The sequence below is a fragment of the Meriones unguiculatus genome, chromosome 1, assembly GCF_030254825.1.
Source record: "Meriones unguiculatus strain TT.TT164.6M chromosome 1, Bangor_MerUng_6.1, whole genome shotgun sequence".
Taxonomy (NCBI): domain Eukaryota; kingdom Metazoa; phylum Chordata; class Mammalia; order Rodentia; family Muridae; genus Meriones; species Meriones unguiculatus.
In genome coordinates this window covers 25,447,820-25,471,540 of record NC_083349.1, presented here as the reverse complement: position 1 = coordinate 25,471,540, position 23,721 = coordinate 25,447,820, and the positions used below count along the sequence as shown (strand labels likewise).

Sequence of the window (23,721 nt, the reverse complement as noted above, 5' to 3'; positions counted from 1 at the left end):
ATGGTACCCTCAGCCCTCTTCCCAACTTGGGGAGCCCCTGTCTGGAGCTGACAGTGAGCATTGCGTAGCGTGTCATGGGATGGTGTTTTCCATGGATTTTCAGGAGACCAAGAAAGAAATCAAATCAAAGAGAAAACAAAAACAAAACAAAACAAAAACCAAGAAGCAGGGGAAAGAACAGAAGAAAGTAATAAAAATAAGCTCAGCATCGGGCTGGTCTAACCAGAGCTGACGAGAATGGGGGCCTGCCCCAAGTTTCTCAGGCCAGGAACCTGTCAGGAGGCAGGAGTACAGGGCAGGAACCCACCAAATGCCTGAATTTCCATTTATCTTTTGGACTTGAGTTTGGATCAAAAAAGAAAAAAAAAGATAGATAGATAGATAGATAGATAGATAGATAGATAGATAGATAGATGAGAAACTAAAAGAAGTGAAATTTAAAGATTGGGACACAAAAAAAAAAGAAAGAAAAGAAAGAAAAGCAATTTGAAGAGCAAAAACCAAATGAGGAGAGAGGAAACAAAAGTGGGAGAATCGAACAGTTAAAAAACCCACGGCAAACCAAACGGTAAGACAATTAGAGTGATATCTACCAGATAATGCAGTTTGTTTACCATAGCGTGTCCAATCCCTGCGTGCTTCATCGGAGAGGGGGGAGGGAAAGGGGTGTAAAAAAAAAAAAAAAAGAAAAGAAAAGAAAGAAAAGAAACAAGGACAACAAAAGAACAGAACGAAAAAGAAAAGAAAAAATAAAATGACCAACTGTGAAACTCAAGGAAGGAGATACAGCCGTATGTATTTGCTTGGTTGCTCAAACCCTCCCACCTCAGGTTCAGTAGAAGTGTTTAAAGAAAAATTATAATGGGAGGAAGAAAACACACAAAATTAAACCCCCTCTTCTCCCAGCACCTCCCGCTGCCCCTCCTCTGGATTCCTCTTCCCCCTCATCCCTCCCGAAGGACATCTGCAGAGAAGGGGAACAGTTAGAGACCTTGGTTAGTAAAGAAGAAAACAAGAACAAAAAGGAAAAAAAAAAAAAAAAACTGGACCAAGAAAGCAGAGACTTAAAGATGGCTGACATTCCGCAGATGAGACAGAAAGTTAGTTCGGTTTTTCACTCATACCTGGCCCCCACCTGTCCCTGCCCATCCTTTGGTCCCCTGGGTTATAAGCGTGTTAGTAACACACACAGAGTTGGCAACGGGGGAGGGGGTTTCCAACAGAAGGGGAGGGGGGGAGGCAGGGTTAAGAAGCAGACCCAGTATGCAGGATTAGTAGGTCCTACAGCTCAGATGTTAAGGAGTTAAGGGAGGGAGAGAGGGGAGCAAGGGGGTGAGAAGGGGTGGGCCACTGACTCAGGAGTGGACGGATGGCTTTGTTGGCCGACTGGTCACCCAGATGGCTTTCCAGAGAACTGGCTGAGGAATGAGATGGTGCTGGCCAACTGGCTGACCAGTGGCCATGTCGTGTTAATGGGTTAACTGGTTGGTGACAGGCCAGCTGGCTGGCAGGCTAGGAGAAGAGTGGGCAACGCCCCTAGAGAATCACAGGACTGGCAGGGACAAGAGGCGATTTCATTTGGAGGCCAAAGACAGCTTGGAAGGGAACTTGGATATCTGCTTTTCCTGGGGATGGAGGATAGGCAAATAGATCCAGGATCCTTGGGAAAGAGGAGCTCCCCCAACACACACACACTGGTTCTTTTTCTTGATAACTGAAGAGAGTGAGCCACCATCACAGTGGGATTGGGGAGGGGAAGCTAACCTTCCACAGGCTGCAGAGGGTTCATGATCACACCGTCCCAAGCCCTCCTCCCTCTGCCTCCTCTTCCCCTGCCCCACTCCTAGCTGAGTCCTCCTGCCTGCCCACTTTGACTTGTCCAGAGGCCCCATTAACACCCTCCCAATTTTCACCATGTTCCTCAGCCACCCTTCCTGTGAGTAGCCGAACCTCCCTTCAAGACCCTGGGACAGTTAATGGTCTCCCAGGAACCAGTGTCCTTCCAGGGATACCCATAGACCCCTGGACCTCCATTTCCCACAACCACTCCCCATCTACACAGAGAGAAAAGTGCAGAGGCCCTAGGATCGACATTTCTTTACTCTTCTCTGGACTCTAAGCCACATTCTTCTACCCTGACCTCTAAAGACCCTGCCTCTGTGTACCGATATTCCATTTCTCCCTCCCATTGCCAAAGGCAATATCCAACTTCAAAAGCACCTGGAGAGGACCAAGGCAGCTTTATTGAGTATCAGAGATGGAGGGATACATTAAATGCTAAGCTGCATTGAGACTGATGAGGGGGAGGGATGCTCTAGGGATAGATCTGTGAGCTAAACAGATCTTAGAACCAGTAGTCACAGGAGTAACTGATGAAGACAATGAACAAGGGACTCATATAATTAACAGAATTCGATATGTAGATGGTAGAAGTGCCGAGTAGCCAATATTAATTATTAGGTATGGAGAAGCAGCCTATATAGCAAGGAGAGTCTGGCCACAGGTGCAATGATTGGAGCAAGGTGATAGCCTGTGGCGAGAGGACTTGCACGGACAGCTGGAAGGACCGTCCTGAAATGAAGAGGCCAGCTAGTCAGAGCAGCGAACAATCAACCTCGGCATAGCCAAACTGATGGTACCCCAAAAGGGCTGAGTTGTCGGATATCATTGCGCAGTGGAGCAAGGCTGTGTAAGGACACTACAAGTTAAAAACCCAAGAACCGTTCCAAGTTGTTACGGAAAATAAAATAGTGTTGGGGGGAGGCAGCAGCATTCACAAAAGAAGTTCCAGAACAGCAGGTGAAAGCCAGGACAGAGAGGGGAAATATATGAGTTCAAACCCCAGGCCTCCTACTAATTTGTCAAGAGCGCCGGATTCCCTCGAGAAACAACAGCACTGAGACAGGTCACAAAAGAGTTAGTCGTTACAGGAAGAGAACTTACCAGGGCTAAACAACTTAGGAGAAAACTACATCCCATCTCCGTCCCCTAAAGACGCCAAGAGGACCGCAGGCGTGAGCTGCAGAAGTCTATGCTGACGACAGCCTGAGAGCCTGAACAAGCGCAGCCTGGGACAGAGGAAAAGGCTCACTCCCTCAAGCTGTAAGTCAAGAGGTTCAGACCATTCAAATGCTCTTGAGATCTGAGAATGTCCAAGAATGTCAGGGGCCCAGAAGACTACAGTGGCTTCCTGTTCACTGTACATGAATAACAGGCCACCAGTCACCTGCAGAGGCAAAGATGTGAGGCTTTGAGTCAGGTTTCAAGTTCCAAGGCCTCCTAACTCCCATCCAGACAGACTCACACAAGCTTATCTTCTGCAGAGGGGATTTCTTAGTTTTCTCATCAGTAAAATGGGAGTCACAGCTCCATTCACAGAACTGTTATAAAAATTCAGTAAAGCCAGGTGTGGTGGTGCAGGCCTTTAGTCCCAGCACTTGGGCGACTAAAGCAGGTGGATCTCTGTGAGTTTGAGGCCAGCCAAAGCTACATGAGACCCTGTCTGTCTGTCTGTCTGTCTGTCTGTCTCTGTCTGTCGGTCTCTCTCTCTCTCACACACACACGCACCCTAGATGAGATACAAAAGATAAATGAGGTCCTTGAACATGGAGACATATTCTGGTGAAGTCTGAGAGACACCCTGACAGGATGACACTGTACAGGATCAGAGCAAACTATGCTAGTCACGAGAGGCAGATCAGAGCCTCTTTCAGGAAGACAAAAGGTATTTCCGGAATCGTTTTTTTGTTTGAAACAGGGTTTCCATACATAGCCCAGGCTGGTCTCCAACACATAGCAACCCTCCTGCCTCAGCGTCCAGACTCCAAGAATTACAGGTCTGTGCCACCATACACAGTGACAGTGCTCATCTGAAGTAGTCTGATCTGCTCATTTGGACATGGGTCCTCATTCCTGGTCGACTGGGTTTAAGAAGGAGACCAAATGAACAGGCTGGGTATTTAACTCAGTAATAGAATGCTTGGCCAGCTTCTGCAAGGCCCCATACTGTGTCTATAAAAGAGAAAACCTTCTTGAAGGAAACCAGATGAATCAGGGAAAGAACTTAGAAAACCAACTAAGTAGGTTCAATAGTTGCTGGTATTAAACCCTCAATTTGCTTAAGACCTGGACAGGAAGAATGGACACAGTACTAATAATACACAGGTAGGATGTGATGACAGGGCCAAAATCCAAGTTTTCCTGGACTCAGCACAGCAAAGCAGTGTAATGGAAGCTTTGGTTTCTTTGTACGTTATGTAAATATGCTTTTGTTTTAAGCCCAAGCGTGGGAGTTTAGTTGGGCTATAGTTTGTCCACACCTGTTAACTGTCTCATGCAGATCGTGGCTTGTGCCAGCTGGTAACGGCTTCCATGTGTGGCACGGAGAGGGGCGTGGTCTAGGACTCTGAGAGTATAAATCTGAGGCCAAGAGAGAGACCGGGTGGCGTTCTGTGTGGCGTTCTGTGTTGGTGTGTGGCATATGTAGTGGTTTGGAGAGACCAGAGACAGTGTGGCGGTTTGAAGCAAACAGAGAGAAATGCTTTGGGGCACAGGAGACTGCTGGCTGCATCTGCGGTTGATGGAGATTGGTGTGGAGCCCTAAAAGAACCCCATGACCCTAACTAGCCAGGAGCAGTAAAGGGGCGTGGGCCCCCTCTCCCCACTAACCTTCTCTCTCTCCCTACTTAAGGTTGGGGGGTTGATGGAGGGGAGGTAGAGGCCTAAGCACCCCAAATCGGCTTCTTAAGACATGGACTACATCAGTTAGTCAGCAGCAGCTCCGTCCCACCTCGCCTAAGGGGATCTGAAACCCTGGGGTTGTATAACTTGTCTAACAACCACCTGAGTCAACTCCCAGCTCTTGGATGTCAGCAGCAGAGAGTGGTCTCCTTGGGAGAGCCGTGGAAAGGAAGAGAAGAGCCGGGAAAGGTGGGGTAGACGGGTCTGGAAAGCCGCACATCTAGGATCTAAGGCAGGTTGCGTGCTGCAGGGAGTAGGATGCAAGAGAACAGAACTCCAAAGGCCCGAGGACTCTATCCTCGGGTGGGAGCTTCGCTAGGAGGGCATGGGGACTTCATCCCTGGAGAGTCCACACATGGAGGACTGCATCCTTGAAGACTCCTTCCTTGAGGACCTTGTCCTTCAGGGCTCCATCCCTGGAGTCTGTATCACCCAGTGCATCCTAAAGTTCCCATCCTGAGGAGGCCACCCTTGAAGATAACATCCTTGAGAACTCCGTCCTCGAAGACCCCATTTTCCAGGACTCCATCCTTGAAGATGCCCTCTCTGAGGACTACAGCCTTGGAGACTCCATCCTTGAGGATCCTATCCAGGGTCATTCTATCCTTACAGACCCTATCCCCAGGGAATTCATCCTTGAAGAACCTCATTCTTGGGACCCAGCAGAGATTCTGAAAGTGTCTATACTAAGAAAAGGCCCTGTCTGAGCTGAGCAAGAGGAGCACCATGTGATGTTTTGGTAGCCAGCTTGTCTTTCAAGTTGGTGTTGGCTAAAGATAAATGGTTTTGAATATTCTTATGTGGTCGTGGGAAGTATATGGAGGTATGAAAGGTGAATGAGGACTAAAACTAGACTTTAGGGAGTCCTCAGGGGTAATCAGTTGTTCCTGCCATGATCCCCCAAGAGGACCACCTATCACAAGAGCTTCAAGCGCTAAGTTCAAAAGGAGAAACAAAGAACATGCTGTGTCCGTCAAGATCCCGCTGTTCCCAACTGCTGTGTTCCAAAACCGGACTGCATGATTCCAGGGATGATCACCTAAACCAGAGGTGTTTGGAGCTTGCCTTTGACCCACTCCCATAACTAATGGAAGCTGGTTTAGGGGCAGGTCATTCCAGAAAGCCACATCCCCAGCCACTCTCATCACACAAGGAAAAGAATGGAGACGCCACCATACTCTGGATCCATCTGCCCTGTCGGTAAGGCTTCCTTTATTCCCCACGTGGTATTAAGACAGAACCCATGGCCTTGGGCATGCTAAATCATCATCTGTCACTCAGCTACACACCCCCCATGCTGATGGCATGTCTTACATTAAATCCCTGACCTACTCCCTACCCACAAGACTTGGGGGAGGCAGAGCACTGTTTATTATAGCAGAATTCTTCAAATCCTGGGATGTCATCTGGACTCTCCACACACTTGGATGAATAAGGAAGGTATCTCCCAGAGGCGCCACTGACATTCGAGGTCAGGTGGTTCCTGTTGTGGTGCTGTATTACAAACTGTAGTGATTACTCAAATCCTGGCCTCTACCCACATGATGCCAGTAGCACCTTGAGTTATGACAACCCAAAAGGCTTCCAGACATTGGCACAGTGTGAATGAGTGAGAAACACTGCTAGAGCAACAAGAACAAAGAAGTTACTCTTGAAAGTCTCAGAAAAACAGGCAGATAAAGGCCTTGGCAGTGACTAGGCCCTATGTGAAGGCCACAACTACAGAGCATGGCCTTGGGGCTAAGCAAAGGATAACTCTCCAAGCGCAGTTCCTGCACCTCTTACCCATGGGTAGAAACTAAAATCTAGAGTGAAAGAAATTCCCCAGAAGTCCTTTGTAAGGGTGGCTCTCCCTCAAGGTCTTTAAGCACTCTGCAGCCCATTGCCCTTGCTTTTGGGTCAACATGACCTGCCCATACACTGAGTGCTGAGATCATGCGTGGTGACGTCACATGAGGGTGGCTCAGACTTTTCCTTCCTCTTGGAAACCTCCCAATTCCCATCGTTGCCTCTGTGATACACTGGGCACGTGCCTGGCCTTATTCCGATCTTTTTGATTGCATGTGTGTATATGCATGTTCACATATGTGGGCACACATGCAGGCATAAGTGCACATGACACATGTGTGAACTCATGTGGAGCCTTGAAGCTGTCACTGGATGTTCCTGGATGGCTGCCTTAACCAGTCTCCCCTTGCTTGAACAAAATCTCTCGCTAACCCAGAGCTTGCCAACTCTGGCTCGTCAGACTGTCCTGGAGCTCCTAAGTGCTGGGATTACAGGTGGCCACCTTGACTGTCCAGCTTTTACAAGGGAGCTGGGGATCTGGACTCTGGCCCTAACACTCGTGTGACCAGTATATTTCTTTTCCACTGAGCCATCTCCCCAGCTCCTGTTCTGCTTATGAACACTGCGAGGGCAGGAAGCTCACCCTTCTCCCCTCTGTATCCAGTATGGCTCGCCATATTTTTTTTTGGCCAGATGGCATGTGGATGAAGAGTATGGCCTTACAGTGGCTTGCAGAAGATAGCAGCAGGTGACAGCTCTAGTCCCAGGGAGGGTAAGAAGGGAGCAAAAGGCACCAAAAGCAGCTTCCCTGAGTCCCCCTCCCCCCCCCAATGTGTGCGACACAGAGGCACGGAACACAACCGATTGCTCCAATGAGGTAACACTCAAGAGGCGCTCTGACTGGGGAATGGGGGGAGCTGCATGGAGGAGGAGTAATTCCACAAACATGTCGCTCTACAGAGGAGGGGGAGCACTGAGAGGGGGTGCACCGGTGGTGTGGGACTGCAAGAGGCCTCTGTAGCTGCAGGCTTCCAGAAAGAGCACGGCAATTAGTCATGCCATTGTCTCAGCAAGGGGAGATGTATTAAGAGAGGGGAATTTCCGTCAGATCACCCCCACCCCCAGTGATGAGCAGGCTAAGAAGGACAGAAGGACAGCCAGAATCTTGAGCCACACTGAGGGGCTTCCAGTGGGAGAAAAGAGAAGAGGAATGACAACAGAAGGTTAACCAACACCCGACTAGAAACAGGAAGTCCAAAGACAATTCACTAAAAAGAGACCAGACACAGAGCCCTGGGATCCTCCATGGCAGGCCTGCTTGGTTTTCTTGGTTGCATTTAGCCATGGAGAGATGAAGCTTGCTGCCCACTAACTACAGGACCGAGGACCCAAGAGAACGAAGAACCGGGCTCCTCTCCACCCCACCCCAGAGTAAACGAGCGGAGAATTAATTCATTGTGGAGAAGTGGAGACAGGAGCCCCTGGGGAATCAACAGTGAAGAAAGGTCAGCATGATTGAACACGGGGACTTCCGAAGGCTGGAAACGATCCACACGACTCCTGTCTAGCAAAGCTTGGCCAGAGAAACAGCCTACTGTGCAGCAGCCACCACAGAGGGGCCCTGAGAGCGCTAAAGAGGACCACTCCTAAGAGGACGCGTGCAGTGTCTGAAAGTACAGAGGACGCTCTCTGTGGAGAAGGGGCCATCCTGTATGCAGACTCCTCCTCAACCCCTCCCGCACACCGACTGGTGGGGCCAGCAGAAGGCAAACATCGACATCAAGGAAAGCCTGGTTTCCTCAAACAAAGCAAGTACTCCCAGAGAAGCAGGACCAGGTGCCGTCCCGGTTCTGACTCCCTCACCCCTTTGCTGTCTCCATTCTCGATCAGTGCACCCCTGCCTCTGCCCTGGGAAAGCTCCAGTGAGGGAAGATCTGCTCTGCCCCACATATCTGTTTTCCTCAGCGTCCTGCTGCCCGTCCTACGGGGCCTCACCCCACAGCACGCTTAGGTCCTCATTCAGGCTGCAGCTCCCTCCCCGCAGCTCTGCAGCACCCTCCTGCCCATCGCCTGATCCCTGGGCACCAGGCTTCGAAACCCTAGCTGCTCCCACCCATCTCAGCCCAGCCCTCAGGCTTCTGCCGGGGGACAGCCCTGGAGCCTCCTGCTAGCTCACCTCCCCGGCTGATAAGGTCTCAGAAGCCTGTCACACAGCTGAGGTCACACACCCCTCAGGTTCGTCCAGCCCCAACCGCTCTTCTTCTCGGAAACCACGCCTCACTGCCCAGCCCTGCTCTCTCCCGCCCCAACCCAAGACATGCCTTTGTTCTCCAGCTAACCCCGGGCCTCCTTCCTGCCCCCCCTACCTGGCGCAGGTTTCGGGTAACCCGGACGTCGTGCCAGGCGTTGTCGTTGAACTTGCCATTGACGGGTTCCACAAGGGCCTCGAAGGCACCCGAGCCTAGGTTGATGACCAGCCAGACAGCCCCGGACTTGAGGGACAGGTTGACGTAGTCGGCCGACTTGCCCGTGTGCAGCATCAGCCCGTTACGCTGCAGGGTGCGGAAGGCCAGTGTGATCTCGTCAGTGCTGCTCTGGATCGGGTTGTGTGACAGGTCGTAGCAGAAGAACTCATTGCCCTTGAAGGTTGCCACAAATTCCTCCTTGCCTGGACGCCATGGTTTGGGAAAATGGGAGAAGGCTGAGTGGGTGGGGTACGCCAGAGCCTCCCCCTTCACCTCCAGCAACCCAAGCGCGGGTCCTGGATGCTGGAGTCCTGTGGTCCCAACTCTAAACTTAGGCCCTCTTCCCCTCCTACATCCTGCCAACGTGGACCCTGCTGTCTTTGCTATCAAAAGTCAACTTCCCCCGGGTCCGTTTCGAAAGCAGGAGGCAGCTAAGTGGCTCTCACACTGACAGCTGACAATTAAGCTGCCACAGGGCCAGACAAAGCCACAGGCTCCACCGTCTACTCCCTACCAACCCTCTCAGCCTCGTCCACCCCGGAACAAAGGCATGTGGGGGAGAAATAAGAGGCTCTGCCAGGCTTCCCCTTGGGCGTGCCTCTCTAGGACTGCAACGCCAAGGCTCTCCTGGGCAGCCCACCTCTCCCCTCGCCTCTTCTTTGGTCATAGCTATTCTCAGTACCCAAGGACAGGAACAATTTCAGGCCTCGCCGGCAGTGAAAAGCCCAGCAGTTCTGTTGTATAGCCCTGCACAGAGAAGACTGGGAAACCATGGTGCAGAGAGGGACAGGGAGAAGACACGTGGGAAGGCAATGCAAGTGACAGGAAATATGCACCAGGGCCACCGTGCCGCATTTACATGGCTCATCATGCCAACTCTCCCTCCTCCCCCAGCTTTCTCCTCCAACCTAAGAAGCCCCCCAGTGCCAGCTGTATGACCCATAGATGCCAAACGAGTGACTGGGAAGGGCCTGAATCTCATGTGTTAGCGCTATGGATATTCAAGACCTGTCTACACATGTGTAAGCGTGTGTTTATGTCTGTGTAAACACAGACATACCACCCAGCCCTCGTGTGCGTGTGCGTGTGTGAACACACGGACACAGTACTCAGCCGAAGGTCATTTTTACTGGCACTCTTTAGGTGGAAAGCCATAATTCATGGAAGGGCCATGAGGATTGTTGGTGGGCTACAGGTGGACGGCAAGAAAGAAGACCATGACAGGGAACAGGGTTGAGGTCCAGCCCCTGAACTTCAGGCACCAGGGCACAAGCACAGGGCAGAGGACCGCAAATCAGGAGACTAAATGCCCTGCACCCAGGCCGTGACCTCTGTCCCCCTGTGAGTGAATACGGATCCTGCTACCTCCCTAGGTGAATAAGGGGCACACAGAACTGTGTCATGCGGGTCTTTAAGCAAAGACTGAACCGTCTGAGCTTCTGCGCAGATGTTCTTGAGGCCCAGGGAAGAGCAGGCTCTGTGCGATGGCCACACAGGGCCACAAGGCACCCCCCTCCCCTCGTGGCAGGGCTAGGCAGCAGTCTCATGTGTGAAGGGGGGGGGGGTCTCTCATTGCGGATTCTGCAGAACTCTTCCCCAGCACACAGCCTGCCTCTTTCCTCCAGGCAGGCTGCCCACACTCTGCCCCCTCTGCATCCGGATGCCAAGGCACCAGCTGCTGCCCCAGTGCCTGGCATAGCCCTCACTGCAGCTGGCAAGGTCTTGTGTCCTGAGGCCACAGGGCAGCAAGCTGAGGGGGGCAGGGCACGGGCCACGCTGGGACAATCTGAATCCCTCCCTCTGTCTATTTAGGGGACCAGAAGCAAAGGTGAGGCAACCAGCAGAGACAAGGACGGGTTTGATGGTGATGTGGGGAGCTCGGTGTGGAATGGGACAAAGACGGACCTTCCGTGGGATGGGAGAGAGATGGAGAGGGCTGTAAGGGAGAGAGGGGCCACATGGAACTGTATCGATAAAGGACAGGTAGGAGCCCTGAGGGGACAGGTGAGGAGGAGGGCCAGCCAGTACAGAAAAGGGACAGGGACCTCCGGGGAACTAAAGCCAAGGCTTTCTGGGGCTTTATTGTTTCCATAGCAACCAGGCCTGCTGCTCAGACACAGACAGAGCCAGGGGGCTCAAGGACCAGTAAAGGGAATGCGTTTGACCTTGGTTTTACAACCCGTACTGTTAGCCCCACCCAGAAGCAAGACCTCCCTTCCTTCACCTTCACCTTCACCACGGTCAAAGCGAATAACACTGCAGCGATCCAGACAGAAGGAAAGGAAAATAAGGCAGCCACCTGAAAAAGTGACTGGGACCAAACAAAAGAAGTCGGAGAAAAAGGAGGGAGGTGGAGCTGAAGCTGGACTATGGCTGCCAAGGCGAAGAACAGAAATGAGGCCATTCCTGGACTTCTCAGGTGGACCCAGGGGAGGAGGCAAAGCCAGCTATGGCTGCAAGCCTGAGCTGACTGGACCCCAGTCCTCTTGGCCCAGAAATGGAAAGACATTTAGCTGTCTAAGGAAGCCTGAATGCATTTAAGCAGAGGCGTGGAAGGCAGGTGGACGATCACAGCAAGAACACTGAAGAGAGGGAAAGAGTAAGAGAATGAAAGAGACACTGAGAGAACTCTGAAGGAGAGAGGTAGGCCCTCAGGGTCCCTCATGGGGATCAAAATGTGTAGTGTGGTCAGAAGCGCCTCAGAGTACCAGCTGCATCTGGGAGCAAAGCACCAGGGGGCGCTTTGCTCCATCACCCATGCAGGCTACCGTCAGAGACTACAACTCCCATCAGCATGTGAGAAATTACAACTCTTAAGAGCTCCTGGTGTAGGAAGGGAGTCACTGCCAATACTTGTTTGCTTCTGCGTCAGGGAGTCTGTGGCTTCACAAGTGTTCCCAACAAAGCTGAATGTGGCCAGAACTGACGGGGTTTCTAAGTGCCATGAAAGGCAGGGACACAGCTGCCCCCTTTGCAGACCAGCTCAAAGGCCTCCTCTGGGAAGATCTCCAGCCCCTCTGGCCCTCCTGGCTCCGGGGAGCTACAGCTGTGTGTTCTGCTCATTTGGCACTTACTGCCTAGGAACATCTTGTACAGCTCCCTTGGGAGGAAATGTGATGTGAGAAAGGAGACTTGGGCGCTGGCGCTGGCTCCGCCAACTAGCTCTGTGACCTTGGCCAAACTACAGCAGCTCCAAGCCTAGCTCTCTCCTCTGGAGGGGAAATAAAGGAACCACCATCAGCCTACCTCCCAGGTGGCCATAGGAAGCTACAGTGACGATGGATGGGACAGGCCATAGTCTGTGTGTGACTCTGCCCGGGGATGTGACTTTGTGGAGGTCCACACGCTCTCCCTTCCATCAGGGAAGAAAGAAATGCTCTGAACAAAGTCTGCAGTTTCCGTGCACTCACACGGACCATGGTTTGTCGCTGCTGTGGCGGCCATCGGCGGGCCAGGTGTGGTGCAGCACACCTTTAATCCCGACACTCGGAAGGCAGGGCTGAAGTATTTCATTGAGCCTAAGGCCAGCCCAGTCTACATACTGAGGCCCTATCAAAATTAATCAGTCAGTTAATGACATGGGCTGAGCTCATGCCTACATATATGTCAAGGGCTGTGCCGAGCATGGAGAGAGACAATGAGAATCCTGTCCTCAGGGAGCTCAGGACCAGGAGGGGCAGCAAACAGATAGCGGTATGACTGATTCAAAGGAGGTGTAGACAAAGGGAGCTCCTGGAAGTACCCAGGTTGTCCCCGGAGTTCAGGGAGATCACCAGCAAAGTCAGACAGACTGCTTTCTCCAAGACCTGCCTGTAAGAGAGAGCAAGGAGCCGGAGCAGGGCTTGGGGTGGCACAAGCCTAGGCAGACAAGGGTGGAGGTGACAGCATGAGGCTTTGGCCTGAATACAGAGTGCTGAGAGTTGTCAGAATGGCCTGTTCGTTTCTCAGCACAAAGAATCCTGAGAGAAGTAGCCTCTGCCCTAAAATGGGAGCTGGAGTCCCCGGGCCCTGAGACTCTAAGGGGCCCCTGCTGGCCTCTAGAGCTTTGACTGCTCCCCCACCTGTAAAATGAAAGCAACGATGCCTGTCACTAAATGCCATTGTGGCTCTCAGGGACAATATAGGTGACACACACAGATAACAGATGCTACCACCAGTTTCCCCCAGGTCAGGTGCCTAGCAGGCTTCTAGAATGTGATGGTACCCTGCCACCTGTCACTCCACCACGGCAACACCTTCCAGAGATAGGCCTGACCACCGCCATGGAAAAGAGCATCTGCATTCTGGAACGCCATCAGGACACCTGAGCTTTCGGACAGAGATGGAGGTTGTGGTCCTTCACAGGAGGGCGTGGAACGATGCCCCTGGGAATGGTGGTAGGATGCAGGCCTGCTGCAGGCCTGGAGGCAAGGCACGGGGGCACCTTAGACTCCTCTGCCTCCCAGAATGCACTTAGCCTACATCAGGGCAAGGGCTGGGCTGTCTGGGGACTGTGGAATCACTGACCTTTTGTCGGCTGGTGCACATCGCCGGCTCCTCCTCTCCCGGCCCCCCCCTCGGAGAACAGTAAGGACCCTACTGGAGAAGCAGAATTGGGGAGTCAGGCACAGGGGCTTTGCAGCCAGTCCCATCCCAGTCTTGAGGTGATGGAAGACCCTATCCAGGACAAAGGTGCTGCTTGTAGGCATGGGTGAGGGAGGAGAGCTTCTCTGGGGACTCCCTGGCCTTCAAGATGTCTTGAGAAGGAGCCATGTGATAGTTCAAAGGCCATCAGCCCCCAATACCCTGTCAGACTTCTGACCACCGATGTCTACCCTTTGTCTGGGGTAAGGAGCCCAAGTGGGGGAGAGGGGCAGTCCTGGGGACCAAGGTCCTGACCATCTGTGCCCAAGCTTCCCCTTCTCCCTGTGGGAGCTCTACCACGACCCTGGGGCTCATGTTCCTCCCTCACTGGGTATCTCTGCTCACGTCTCTGCTGGGCTAGACAATATTCTTGTCAACCTGCTTTTGCCTGGCACCTTTGTTGCCTCAATTCAGGTACCAAAGTCCTCCCTGTTCTGTGCCTGTCCTCTCATGGGCCACCTATAAGTGCTTCAGTGACCACGGTGGGTGCTCCAACAATCTCCACTTAGACTATGGGGCTTCCCAGGTTTGTCTGTCCTTCACTCACAGAAGAGCTGTGCTCAGCCAAGGAGGTAGGTGCTGGCTAGGTAGGGCTCACCAGATATATAGGGAAATCTTACTCAGGTATCAGTTCTCAGTCTCGTCCCCCTGTTCACCACCACACAGAGCCCAGCTCCAATGCCCCAGAGGCACAGGTTGCCATGTCTGGGCTCCACGCTGGCTTGAGCTGCACCCATCCTTGCCAATGAACTCATGCTCTCTGGTGCCTGGCTCGCAGGCAACCAAGCCTACTGCTAGACCCACAGGATGAGGAGAATTCGGGGATAGAAGGAGAAATTCCTTTCTGGGTTCTTCCTCCATCTCTGGTTCCCAGTCCCAGAACTAAGACTAGATAAACAGTTGAGCTGCAGAAACTTCTGGAGGAGGGGAAGTATCTCTGGGACCCTTCAAGAAAACGTGCCCAATGCCTGAGGTGAGTCACAGCCAGTACTCCCCAAACCAAGGATTTAAAGGCAAGAAGGATATGAGTGACTCAGCCTGGACCCTTCCCCTACTTCCCTGTATGGGACTTCCTCCTCCTTACTTCTGGCCACAATTCCCCATGCCTACACAAATCCCAGGCCCTCGCTTCTCAGACCTAAATCCATCCCAAATTTCAGATCTTGCGAGCCTAGATGTGGTCCCACCATCTCTCCGCTCAGAGTTAAATACTCAACTCTGTCTCTCGGGCAAGTACAGCAGAGCCCAAGGTACTCACAGAGGTGGGTAACAGGGATGGCAGAGAGGCCGGAACCGGAAGGGACCAGCCATTCGCCTCCAGGTTGCTTAATGCCAGGGTTCCTCTACCCCTGCAGTACTGAGACTACAGTCTACCGCTGAGCTAAAGCCCCAGCCCCAACGCTGGCGTTTTGGCTGCTGGGAGGGACTCAGCCAAGGGTAGGCTCAAGCTAAAGGACAAGTCCCAGCCATGCCACTTTGTAGGGCTATCATGCCACCTAGTAAGTCTATGTAATCACAATAGATAGTCATTTGTCTCTGATATACTGCCATCTGTCAGATAGAGATAACAGATACTCAAAAGATAACGAAGGAAAAGGCAGAGGGTGGGGCATTATAGAAAGGGAGGGTCCTACACCTCCAGCCCCCATATCTTCCCATTTCAACCCATTCTAGGGACAGAAATTAAATGGGGTGTCTTCCACAGCAGCAAGGGAAGAGGAATGTGGCTGCCTCATATCCTTTCTGCGACCCAGGCCCTTTCCTTTTTTTTTTTACTTGCATTCATAGAAAAGAAAGAGTGATCAGAATGAGTGGAAATAAATCAAACACCACCATGAGAAAGAAAAAAAAAAAAAACAAAGCAAGATATACCACCAGGAAAATGGAAATTTAAAAAGGTGAAAGGAGACTGGAGACAAGGGCAGGAGAGCACACATCTCGACGTCAGAAACCAAGGTGAGATGAGGGTGGACAGTGGACCCAGGGGAAGGGGGGGAGAGGGGAGGACCGGCCCCGCCCCCACAGGCATCCCCACACAAATAAAGAAATGGCAGAGGAAGAGGGAAGGGAAGGAGGGAGGGAGGCAGGAGGGGCGAAGGAGAAGGAGGGAAGGGAGAAAACAGAAAGGCCAGGCACAGTTTGGGGCGATCCAGTCCAATCCAAAGCAAACCAAAACTTCAAACCATACCTTCGCTGTTTAACGTCAGGTGAGCCGGACCTTGGAAAGGGGAAGGAGAGAAAGAGAGAAAGAAAAGGAGAAAAGAAGGAAAGAAAAGAGGAAAGAAACAAAGAAAACACGAGTCATCAAAATCAGCCAGAGAGAAGGGAGGGAAAGTTATTGCTGCCACAATTTAAAAACCCTTTTTAACTTGTGACAGACATCGGGGGGAGAGCCCCCAGCCCAGGAGCTGAGGGAAGGGGCCCGATGCAGAAACAGAGGGTAGAGGGAAGGGAAAAGGGAGAAAGAGACATTGGGTGGCAGAGGGGTGAGTGAGAGGTGTGAGCCGGAGGAGACAGGGCAGGGGTTGCTGCAGGGGAGGAAGAGAATTTTTTGGTTTCTTATTTTTTTTTCTTCTTGCCGGAAAAAAAAAAAAAAAAGGAAAAGGAGGGGAAGCATGGTGCTGGGGGGCTGCTTTTTCCTTTTTCTTTTTTTCTTTTTTCTTTTTTTTTTTTCTTCCAGGAGGTGGAAAGAAAAAAAAAAAACGGTCAACGAGAAAAAAACAATTCAGATGGAGGAGAAAATAAAACACAACACAAAAATCAAAGCCACCTGGAGAGAAAGAGAGTGTCCTGTTAAAGTGAAATTGAGTGGGCAAAGGGCCTCCAACCACCTCCCCCCACAACACACACACACACACACACACACACACACGCACGCACGCACGCACGCACACGCACCAGGGATCTGCATGAGCTTGGGGGAAAGTGGGAACTATAGGAATCTGAGTCTTAAAGGAAACCACACTGGGGCTTACAAAGGCCTCCTCTCAGCTCTAATCCTTCCAGCTGCCCATCCCAGCCACCCATAGAGAGAGCGGGTTCCAAGACAACACCAGGGTTCTGGGGAACCAAGGAAGCTGAAAGAAGGAAACTGAGTCTATGAAAACCCGGGAGCAAAAGATGGTGTGATTCTTCCAGAATCTGGGGATCTAGAAAGTGCCTTTGGACAACAAGGTCCAGCTAGGACAGCCAAGACCCCTGGGCAGGAGGCCAAGTACTCGGCAAGATCCAAACACCTCATGCCTAAATGCCCTCTGGGTCCCCCTTCCCTGGCCAGGCCCTTGCTGAGGACAATTTAGCCCAGTGGCCAAGCCCTGTTGACTCTAATCTGAAGTAACCCTCTTTAGCCTGAGTCAGTCCAGGATGAACCACACTAGGACCCCAGACCCCAGAGAGGCTGACACTTCCAGGCTAGCAACAGAACTGATTCCCCTGGGCTCCCTGAGATCACCAACTATCCCTACCAAACCCCAGCTCCCCACCTGACCACAGCCCTACCTCTCTGCTGTGGGGTCCGGCCAAGAGGGCGACGGAGGAACAGCTTTGCTGTCAGGAAAACCACCCCACCTCCCGTGGCATGAGATGCTAGAACTTGGGATGGAAACTAAAGCCAGTATGGATTCATGGAGACTAAAGTGTTGCGAGTATCTCTGGGACATAGCGAGGACCAGGATACCTAACACCCAGAAAGCAGTGAAGAGGCCGGGAAGGGTCCAGGAGGGCAAAGGCTTGGACCCTGGGGAAGACATAGCCAAATGGCTCCTGGTACCTCCCTCTCCGTCTCAGTGTCTCATTCGTTTATTTTTCACTTCTAGGTCTGAGGCTAGCTTGAGAGAGGAGGCCACAGCAACCGGAGACAGCACCAGGACAAACTAGTTCTCAGGAGAACACAGGGTTTATTCAAAGCACTGGTAGGGGCTCCATCATTTAGGCTGTCTTTTTATTCCTTGCTCCAAATAGCCCCTACCCTGCCCATTCACTCTTTCCTCACAAAATTCCAGCACCTTCTTCTAAAACTCAGGCCCCAGACCCCAAACCCTCCTCTGACTCTGTCTGTCAGCAGCAGCCTTGCCCCAAGGGCCCACTCTTAGATATCCAGGCTTCTGCTGCCCTCAGCCCAGAATCTGAGGCCCCATGGATTCACCTTCTTGTCCTCTGCCCCACCACCACCTACAGCCCCTTAGGCCTGACTAGTGCTGGGTGAAGCCTCAAGACCCTTCTGCTGCCCAGCTCTCTGCCAGCCTCATTAGCATGCGGCACTCTCCCTCTGTCACCAAGGCAACCAGCTGCTCAGCTCCTTCAGGCGTGACAGCACCAGCCATCTTGGTGAGGGGAGACCCATTCCTGCCTACCCCTGGCTCATCCTCAGATGACCGGATGACGGAGGGATCCCTCCCTACAACCTGCCTCCTCTCCCACCCCAATCTCCAGCTTGCTCCTTGTCCTGGCCACAGTACCCCTGTGGTGCTCTCTCCCCCAAATCTACCTGTGGCATCTTCCCCTCCTCCCCCTTCTCACACTCCTCCCACAGGCTGACAGTGATGGATGACACTGCCAAAGGTCCTTCCTGGGGTACTCTATTTGGCTAATCTGGGTCTCCTCTCCCTGCCTGTAAGAGACTAGGGAGAAAGAGGAGGTGCGCAGAGCACCACAGAGCAGGATGGCTGGGTTCCTGGAGGAAGCTAGGCCTCAGGCCCAGCAGCCCATCACGGAGGGATAGAGAAAGGAGGCACAGAGGACCCCTGAGAGATCTGAAGAGGGACCTCAGGGAGGTCCAGCTGAACCCACTTGCAGTGTCTAACCCTTGACTCATACTCAAGAGCCCAGAATGACAGCCATGAAAAAGAAAAAGAAAGCAAAAATAAGAGACACAGACAGACATGCACAGGGACACACAAAGGGATTACATTCCTGCCTGTGCAGACACAGACACACACACACACACACACACACACACACACACACACACACACCCTGCACTACTGCTGACATTCAGGCCCACATCTAAACCAGCAGGTCACGAGGGCACCCCATTCCCATGTCCGCAAAGCCCAGCTTCTCTTCTTGTCTTTATCCCCCTTTCCTCTCCCTGCTCCAAGCCACTTCTCCGCAGCCCCCTTCTCTTCTCTCTCAGCTGGGCCTTGCCTGGTATGTTCCTCTCCTTTTTGCTCTTACTCCCTACAGTGTTATTGTTGCTCTGGTTGGGTTTTTTTTTAAATCCCACCTCTTGCTCCTCTCCCTCCTTCTTCCTCCTGCCGCTTCTCTCCCCTTTCTTCTCTCTCTTCCTCCATCCATCTCTCCCTTTGTTCCAGAGGAGACATGACATCAAGAGCAAGTAAAAGTCAGACCCACGCTAAATCTTATCTCCAGCCCTCAGAAGGCTCTCTCCTTCTCTCTCACATGCACACAAAGGTAAACAGTGACACACAGAGATGCAAACAGAGATGCAGACACACAAAGCCCCAGTCTCTCCTCCAGAGACACATGGACATACGCTACTCCACGGACAAAACAAGCGGGTACCCAGCACGCCCACACAGACAGCCAAGCCACATGGATGTGTGCACACACACACACAGCAGATACAGACCCAGGGCCTGGCCTGCTGGGACCAGGACACCTGAGGAGCCCCAAAGAGAAGAAACACAGAGAGCCAGGGCAAGCTGTGGATACCACAGTGAAAACGGCCTCCACTCATAGCCAGGACTACAGCCCTCACTGCCCTTCCTGGGACTCCCACATCCTTGGTGTCTCTGTGCTCCTCCCAAAGGGGCCAGGCCCAGGGGTTCCAGAGAGTCCTACATACTGGCTTCCCAGGACAAGGGACTGTAAAGCAGGGTGGTGACCAGGAGGTGGCCTTTCCTCATAATTATTTTGCCAGCTTCACTGTGATGACCTGTAAGATCGACTTCAATCCAGCCTCCAAATGTGGACCACCCTATCTTCAATCTTAGTCCCCCCAAAAGAAGGAAAAGAAACAGAGGGAAAAGCAAAGCTAGAGGGGACGTTTCTAAGAACGGTAGAACCCAGAGAATCTGGGGAAGGACAGGGACAGAGAGAGGTCCACAGACAGAGCCCTGGAGAAAGAGGCAAAGACAAAGACCAGAGAGAGAGGCAGCCGGAACAGAAGGCGGGAAGAGGATGGACAGAGATGGAAGAGAAGCCCACTCCCACCCTCGCCCTGGGACTGGGGTGAGCGGAGAAGCTGCCCTCTTCCTCAAGCCGTGGGCAGCTATAGCAGAGTAGAAGAGCTGGCCCTGCCCACACACCCCCACCACGGGACAGACCCCACCCTGCCTGTCCTTTCGACCACACTCTCAGGGGCTTTGCAGCAGAGGTATGAATTCTCTCCAGCACAGGCTCCGGGCCAACAGCCAAACCTACCACCCCCTACTCTCTTCTGTACATGGTCACTATACACTTCCTAAGCTGGGCCAAACAGTGTCTACCTACTCACTTCTGGGCACTTCCAACACTATCATCTCTGTTTCTCTCCCCCACTCATCATCTCTTCCCAGAGACCCTCTTCCCTTCACGGCAAGGAAGAAGGCTGGGACAGCATAGAGCATCGTGGGAAAGGAGAAGGGCCTGCCCTGCACCCAGCAGCTTCCCTGTCAATGAGCAAAGAGGCCCAGGAAAAGGCACTCCAATGGAAAAGATCCCAGACATGCTTCCCCCTGGGGACCCTGCAGGCAGGGAGCTGTTGCGTGGCCAACAGCTCCCCTACAAATTGATCCCACGGGGAAATGCGAGTTACCCTAATGATCACGGAGGTTCCACTCACCTTCCATAGGATGCTCCTCTACAATCAGCCAAGTTCAGAGAAGGGGAGCAGGGAGAGAAGAGAAAGGAAACCTGTTAGCAAATGTGCCATAGGCAGGTGCTTTAAGGACCAAGGGGCTCCAGGTCCCCAAGTCCACCAAGGCGGCCTTGACATTGATAACCCAACCTAGAAGCCCCAAATCTCAGGGAACAGCTTTGCTCAGGATTGGGCTGTGACCACACTTTCCCCTGAATGAGTCCTCCCAGAGTCAGCCCGTCTGGGAGATCTGGGAGGGATCTCTGCGTTTTACACCAGATCCTGTTATACCAGGAAATTGAGGCCCAGAGCAGGGCCGTGACTGCCCACGATCACACAGAGACAGGAAGCAGGGCGGCAAGCAGAGCGACGAGCAGCCAGCAGCCAGCAGCCAGCAGCCAGCAGCCAGCAGCCAGCAGCCAGGCTTCCCTGAGGCAGGCTCCTCCCTTGCATTCATTCCACTGCAGCTCAGAGACAGATGGGGACAGGCTCACACCAGAGACTGTCTCACCGGGCTCGCCGGCGCACACTCAGACTCCGTGACACACTGACACACATAGGCACCGACCAATCCACTCCTGCATCTAGCTCTTACACAGCCCACCCTTCAAAGTGTTCACGCTCAAGGATCTGACCGCCCCACAGCCCACTGCCCACTCAGGAAAGAAAAGGCATCCACACGGGGTCGGAACATAGTTCTGTGACACAGGCCAGGCCCTGGGTCTGACCCAGTAAAACACGATTCTGCCCCAAACTGCCCATCTGAGCCACTCAACCTCTCTACACCCCAACTATACTGGTGAGAGGGTGGACAGCACACTCTCCTGAGCCCCTTCTGGCCTGGCTCTGCCTCTACAATCTGAAGAAACATCTTCATTCTGTTGGCTTTTTTTTTTTTTTTGGGGGGGGGTGCATTTCAAGACAGGGTTTCACTGTGTAGCCCTGGCTGTTCTGGTCTCGCTTTGTAGACCAGGCCATCCTTGAACTTTGGGAGACCCGCCTTTCTTCCTGCCTCTGCCTCCCGAGTGCTGGGCTTAACGGTGTGTGCCACAACACCTGGCTCTGTTTGTTTTCGTTTTTTTGAAGAGTGTTTCACAGTCTAAGTCTACAGTCCAAGCTGACCTGGAACTTCCTGTGCAGTCTGACTAGGGTTACCTTCCTGCGCCTTAGGGCCGGGGGACGGCAGGCACACACCATCACACTCAGCTTTAAGCACTGCAAGGTACTAAATTCAAAGCTTTCTAAGTGTTAAACAATCATTCTGCCAACTGAGCCGCATCCTCAACTCCAGAATGGGTTTGCATATTTATTTGTTTGCTTGTTTGTGTCAAAATAGTGGACAGGCCAGGTTGGTCAAGGCTAGCCCTAAGGTCTTGATCCTTCTGTTTCCACCTCCCAAATGAGCCAGAACGCCCTCCAAAGGGTTGGATGAAGCAAAACACCCTCCAGATGGATGGTTACCTATGTTCAGGCAAAATCAGAGGGCTCTCTGAGGACCTCTAGATTGGGATGCACCCCATGGACGATCAGCCTCATCTATTAAGTAGGCCCCACCTGGACCTTGGGGTACACCTAAGGGGAAAGGGGGAAGGCAGATGGGGCAGGTCCTTGAGCTAAGCCACAGCTCCTCAAGCAGGCTTTGCAAGAGGACCGAGGTGCTCCCGTCTAAACACCCATCACACTTCCATTCCCTGAGGACCTGGTAGACGGGGCCAAAGGAGGAAGAGAGAGACTTTCCAACCTACAAACACACAAACCCTCAAGGACAGACACACATGCAGCTCCTGAGACAGACACGGATCCGCACCCTTGCATACAGGCCGTCTCCTCCCTTCCACAAGCACATTCTGTGGGGTTTGTTTGTGTATTCTTGGTCGGGGGCGGGGCATGCTACTGCAAAAACAAACCTTGCTACTTTCGGTACGCCCTACCACCCACTGGTGCACACGCAGAGGTTGAGTGCAAACACCAACACCCGCACGTCAACCTAATGCATGTTATTCCTGATGGAGCCTCCCACATCCCCACCGGCCCCCAGCGAACACGGCCATCTTGCCGCCTACCCACCTCGTTCTCGACTAGCCCGAAAGCCCCCAGGTTACACACGCACTCTACAGCACACAACAGAGACGCTTCCGCGTGACCGATACACCCCAAAGCCGTACAGACCCCGATTTTCCTGCAGCTGCTGAACCCCATCACAGTTATGAGGGAGCTTAAAGTGACCCCGAGAAAAGCCTCAGGTTCTCTGAGAACTACCGTGCTGGAACTCTCCGGTCCTAGCATGTCAAGGCCCTGGCCGGCCCCAAGCCACCAGCACCTGTGCAAATGAATCGTTCTGATAATCCCACTTAGCAGATATTTCAAAAGGTATTTCCAGGCTGGAGAGACAGCTCAGGGACTGAGAGCGCTTGCCGCTCATCCAGAGGACCCTCCACGGGAGCCCACGCGGGCAGCTCCCAGCCACCCGTAACTCCAGCTGCTAAGTGATCAGATGCCTCTGGCCTCCTTGGATGGCTGCACTCACTTGTACACACTCATACACAGACACACAGAAGCGCAGAATTTAACGTTTTTAACGGGCTGGGGAAGTGGACCAATGGTTAGGAGCGCTTACTGCTCTCACAGGACACTCAGGTTCTGTTCCCAGCACCCACATGGCTCACAACCACCTACAGCTCCAGGTCCAGGGGACCTGATGCCCTTCCCTAACCTCTCTGTCGCCCCATCATGTGGTACAAATACCCGTCCTCAGGAACACATATGTACACATAAGATAAAATAAATATTTATTTTTTAAAAGAATAGTCTTGGGGCCTGGAGAGATGACTCGGCAGTTAACAGCACTGACGGCTTTTTCAGAGGACCCTAGGTTCAATTTCCGGCACCTACATGGCAGTTCACAACTGTCTGTAACTCCAAGCTCTAACACCCTCACCCGGATATACATACAGGCAAACACCAATGCACATAAAAATAAATATTTTTTTTAAAAAAAGAATAATCTTTTAAGGCATGCTCAAAAAACGTGAAGCCAGCGAGCCCCAGAGAGAGAGCACACATCTTCCCTTCATCTGCTCCATGCTGTCTGCGTCCCTCACTGGCCATCCCATCTACCTCCCTGTCCCTTGGCCACATCTCTCTGTTCTCCTCACCCACAGTTCACCTTAGGGCAAAGACCCTGTTTTCAACCTACAACTCTTGATCTCTAAACGTGTCCCAAGATGCCATCTAACCCAGGGCCACCACCAATCATCACGTGCCACACTGCACACCAGCCTGGCTGAGAGCCTCATGTGTTCAGCA

At 52.5% G+C, this 23,721-nt stretch overlaps 1 protein-coding gene across 29 annotated transcripts in view; it reads right to left on the bottom strand.

The window, feature by feature from the left end:
• The window catches only part of Nrxn2 (neurexin 2), a 110,611-nt gene that overhangs the window by 65,612 nt on the left and 21,278 nt on the right, over positions 1-23,721 (bottom strand). For 8 of the 29 annotated variants that reach the window (XM_060385369.1, XM_060385388.1, XM_060385372.1 and 5 more), the window contains exons 3-7: positions 20,401-20,418; positions 15,805-15,834; positions 13,500-13,571; positions 8,895-9,196; positions 594-638 (exon numbers count right to left, since the gene is read on the bottom strand). In XM_060385369.1, the coding sequence (XP_060241352.1) occupies positions 594-638; positions 8,895-9,196; positions 13,500-13,571; positions 15,805-15,834; positions 20,401-20,418 (467 nt within the window). The remainder of the gene's footprint in view (positions 1-593; positions 639-8,894; positions 9,197-13,499; positions 13,572-15,804; positions 15,835-20,400; positions 20,419-23,721) is intronic. The other 21 variants (XM_060385430.1, XM_060385435.1, XM_021638483.2 and 18 more) reach the window with 10 other exon arrangements.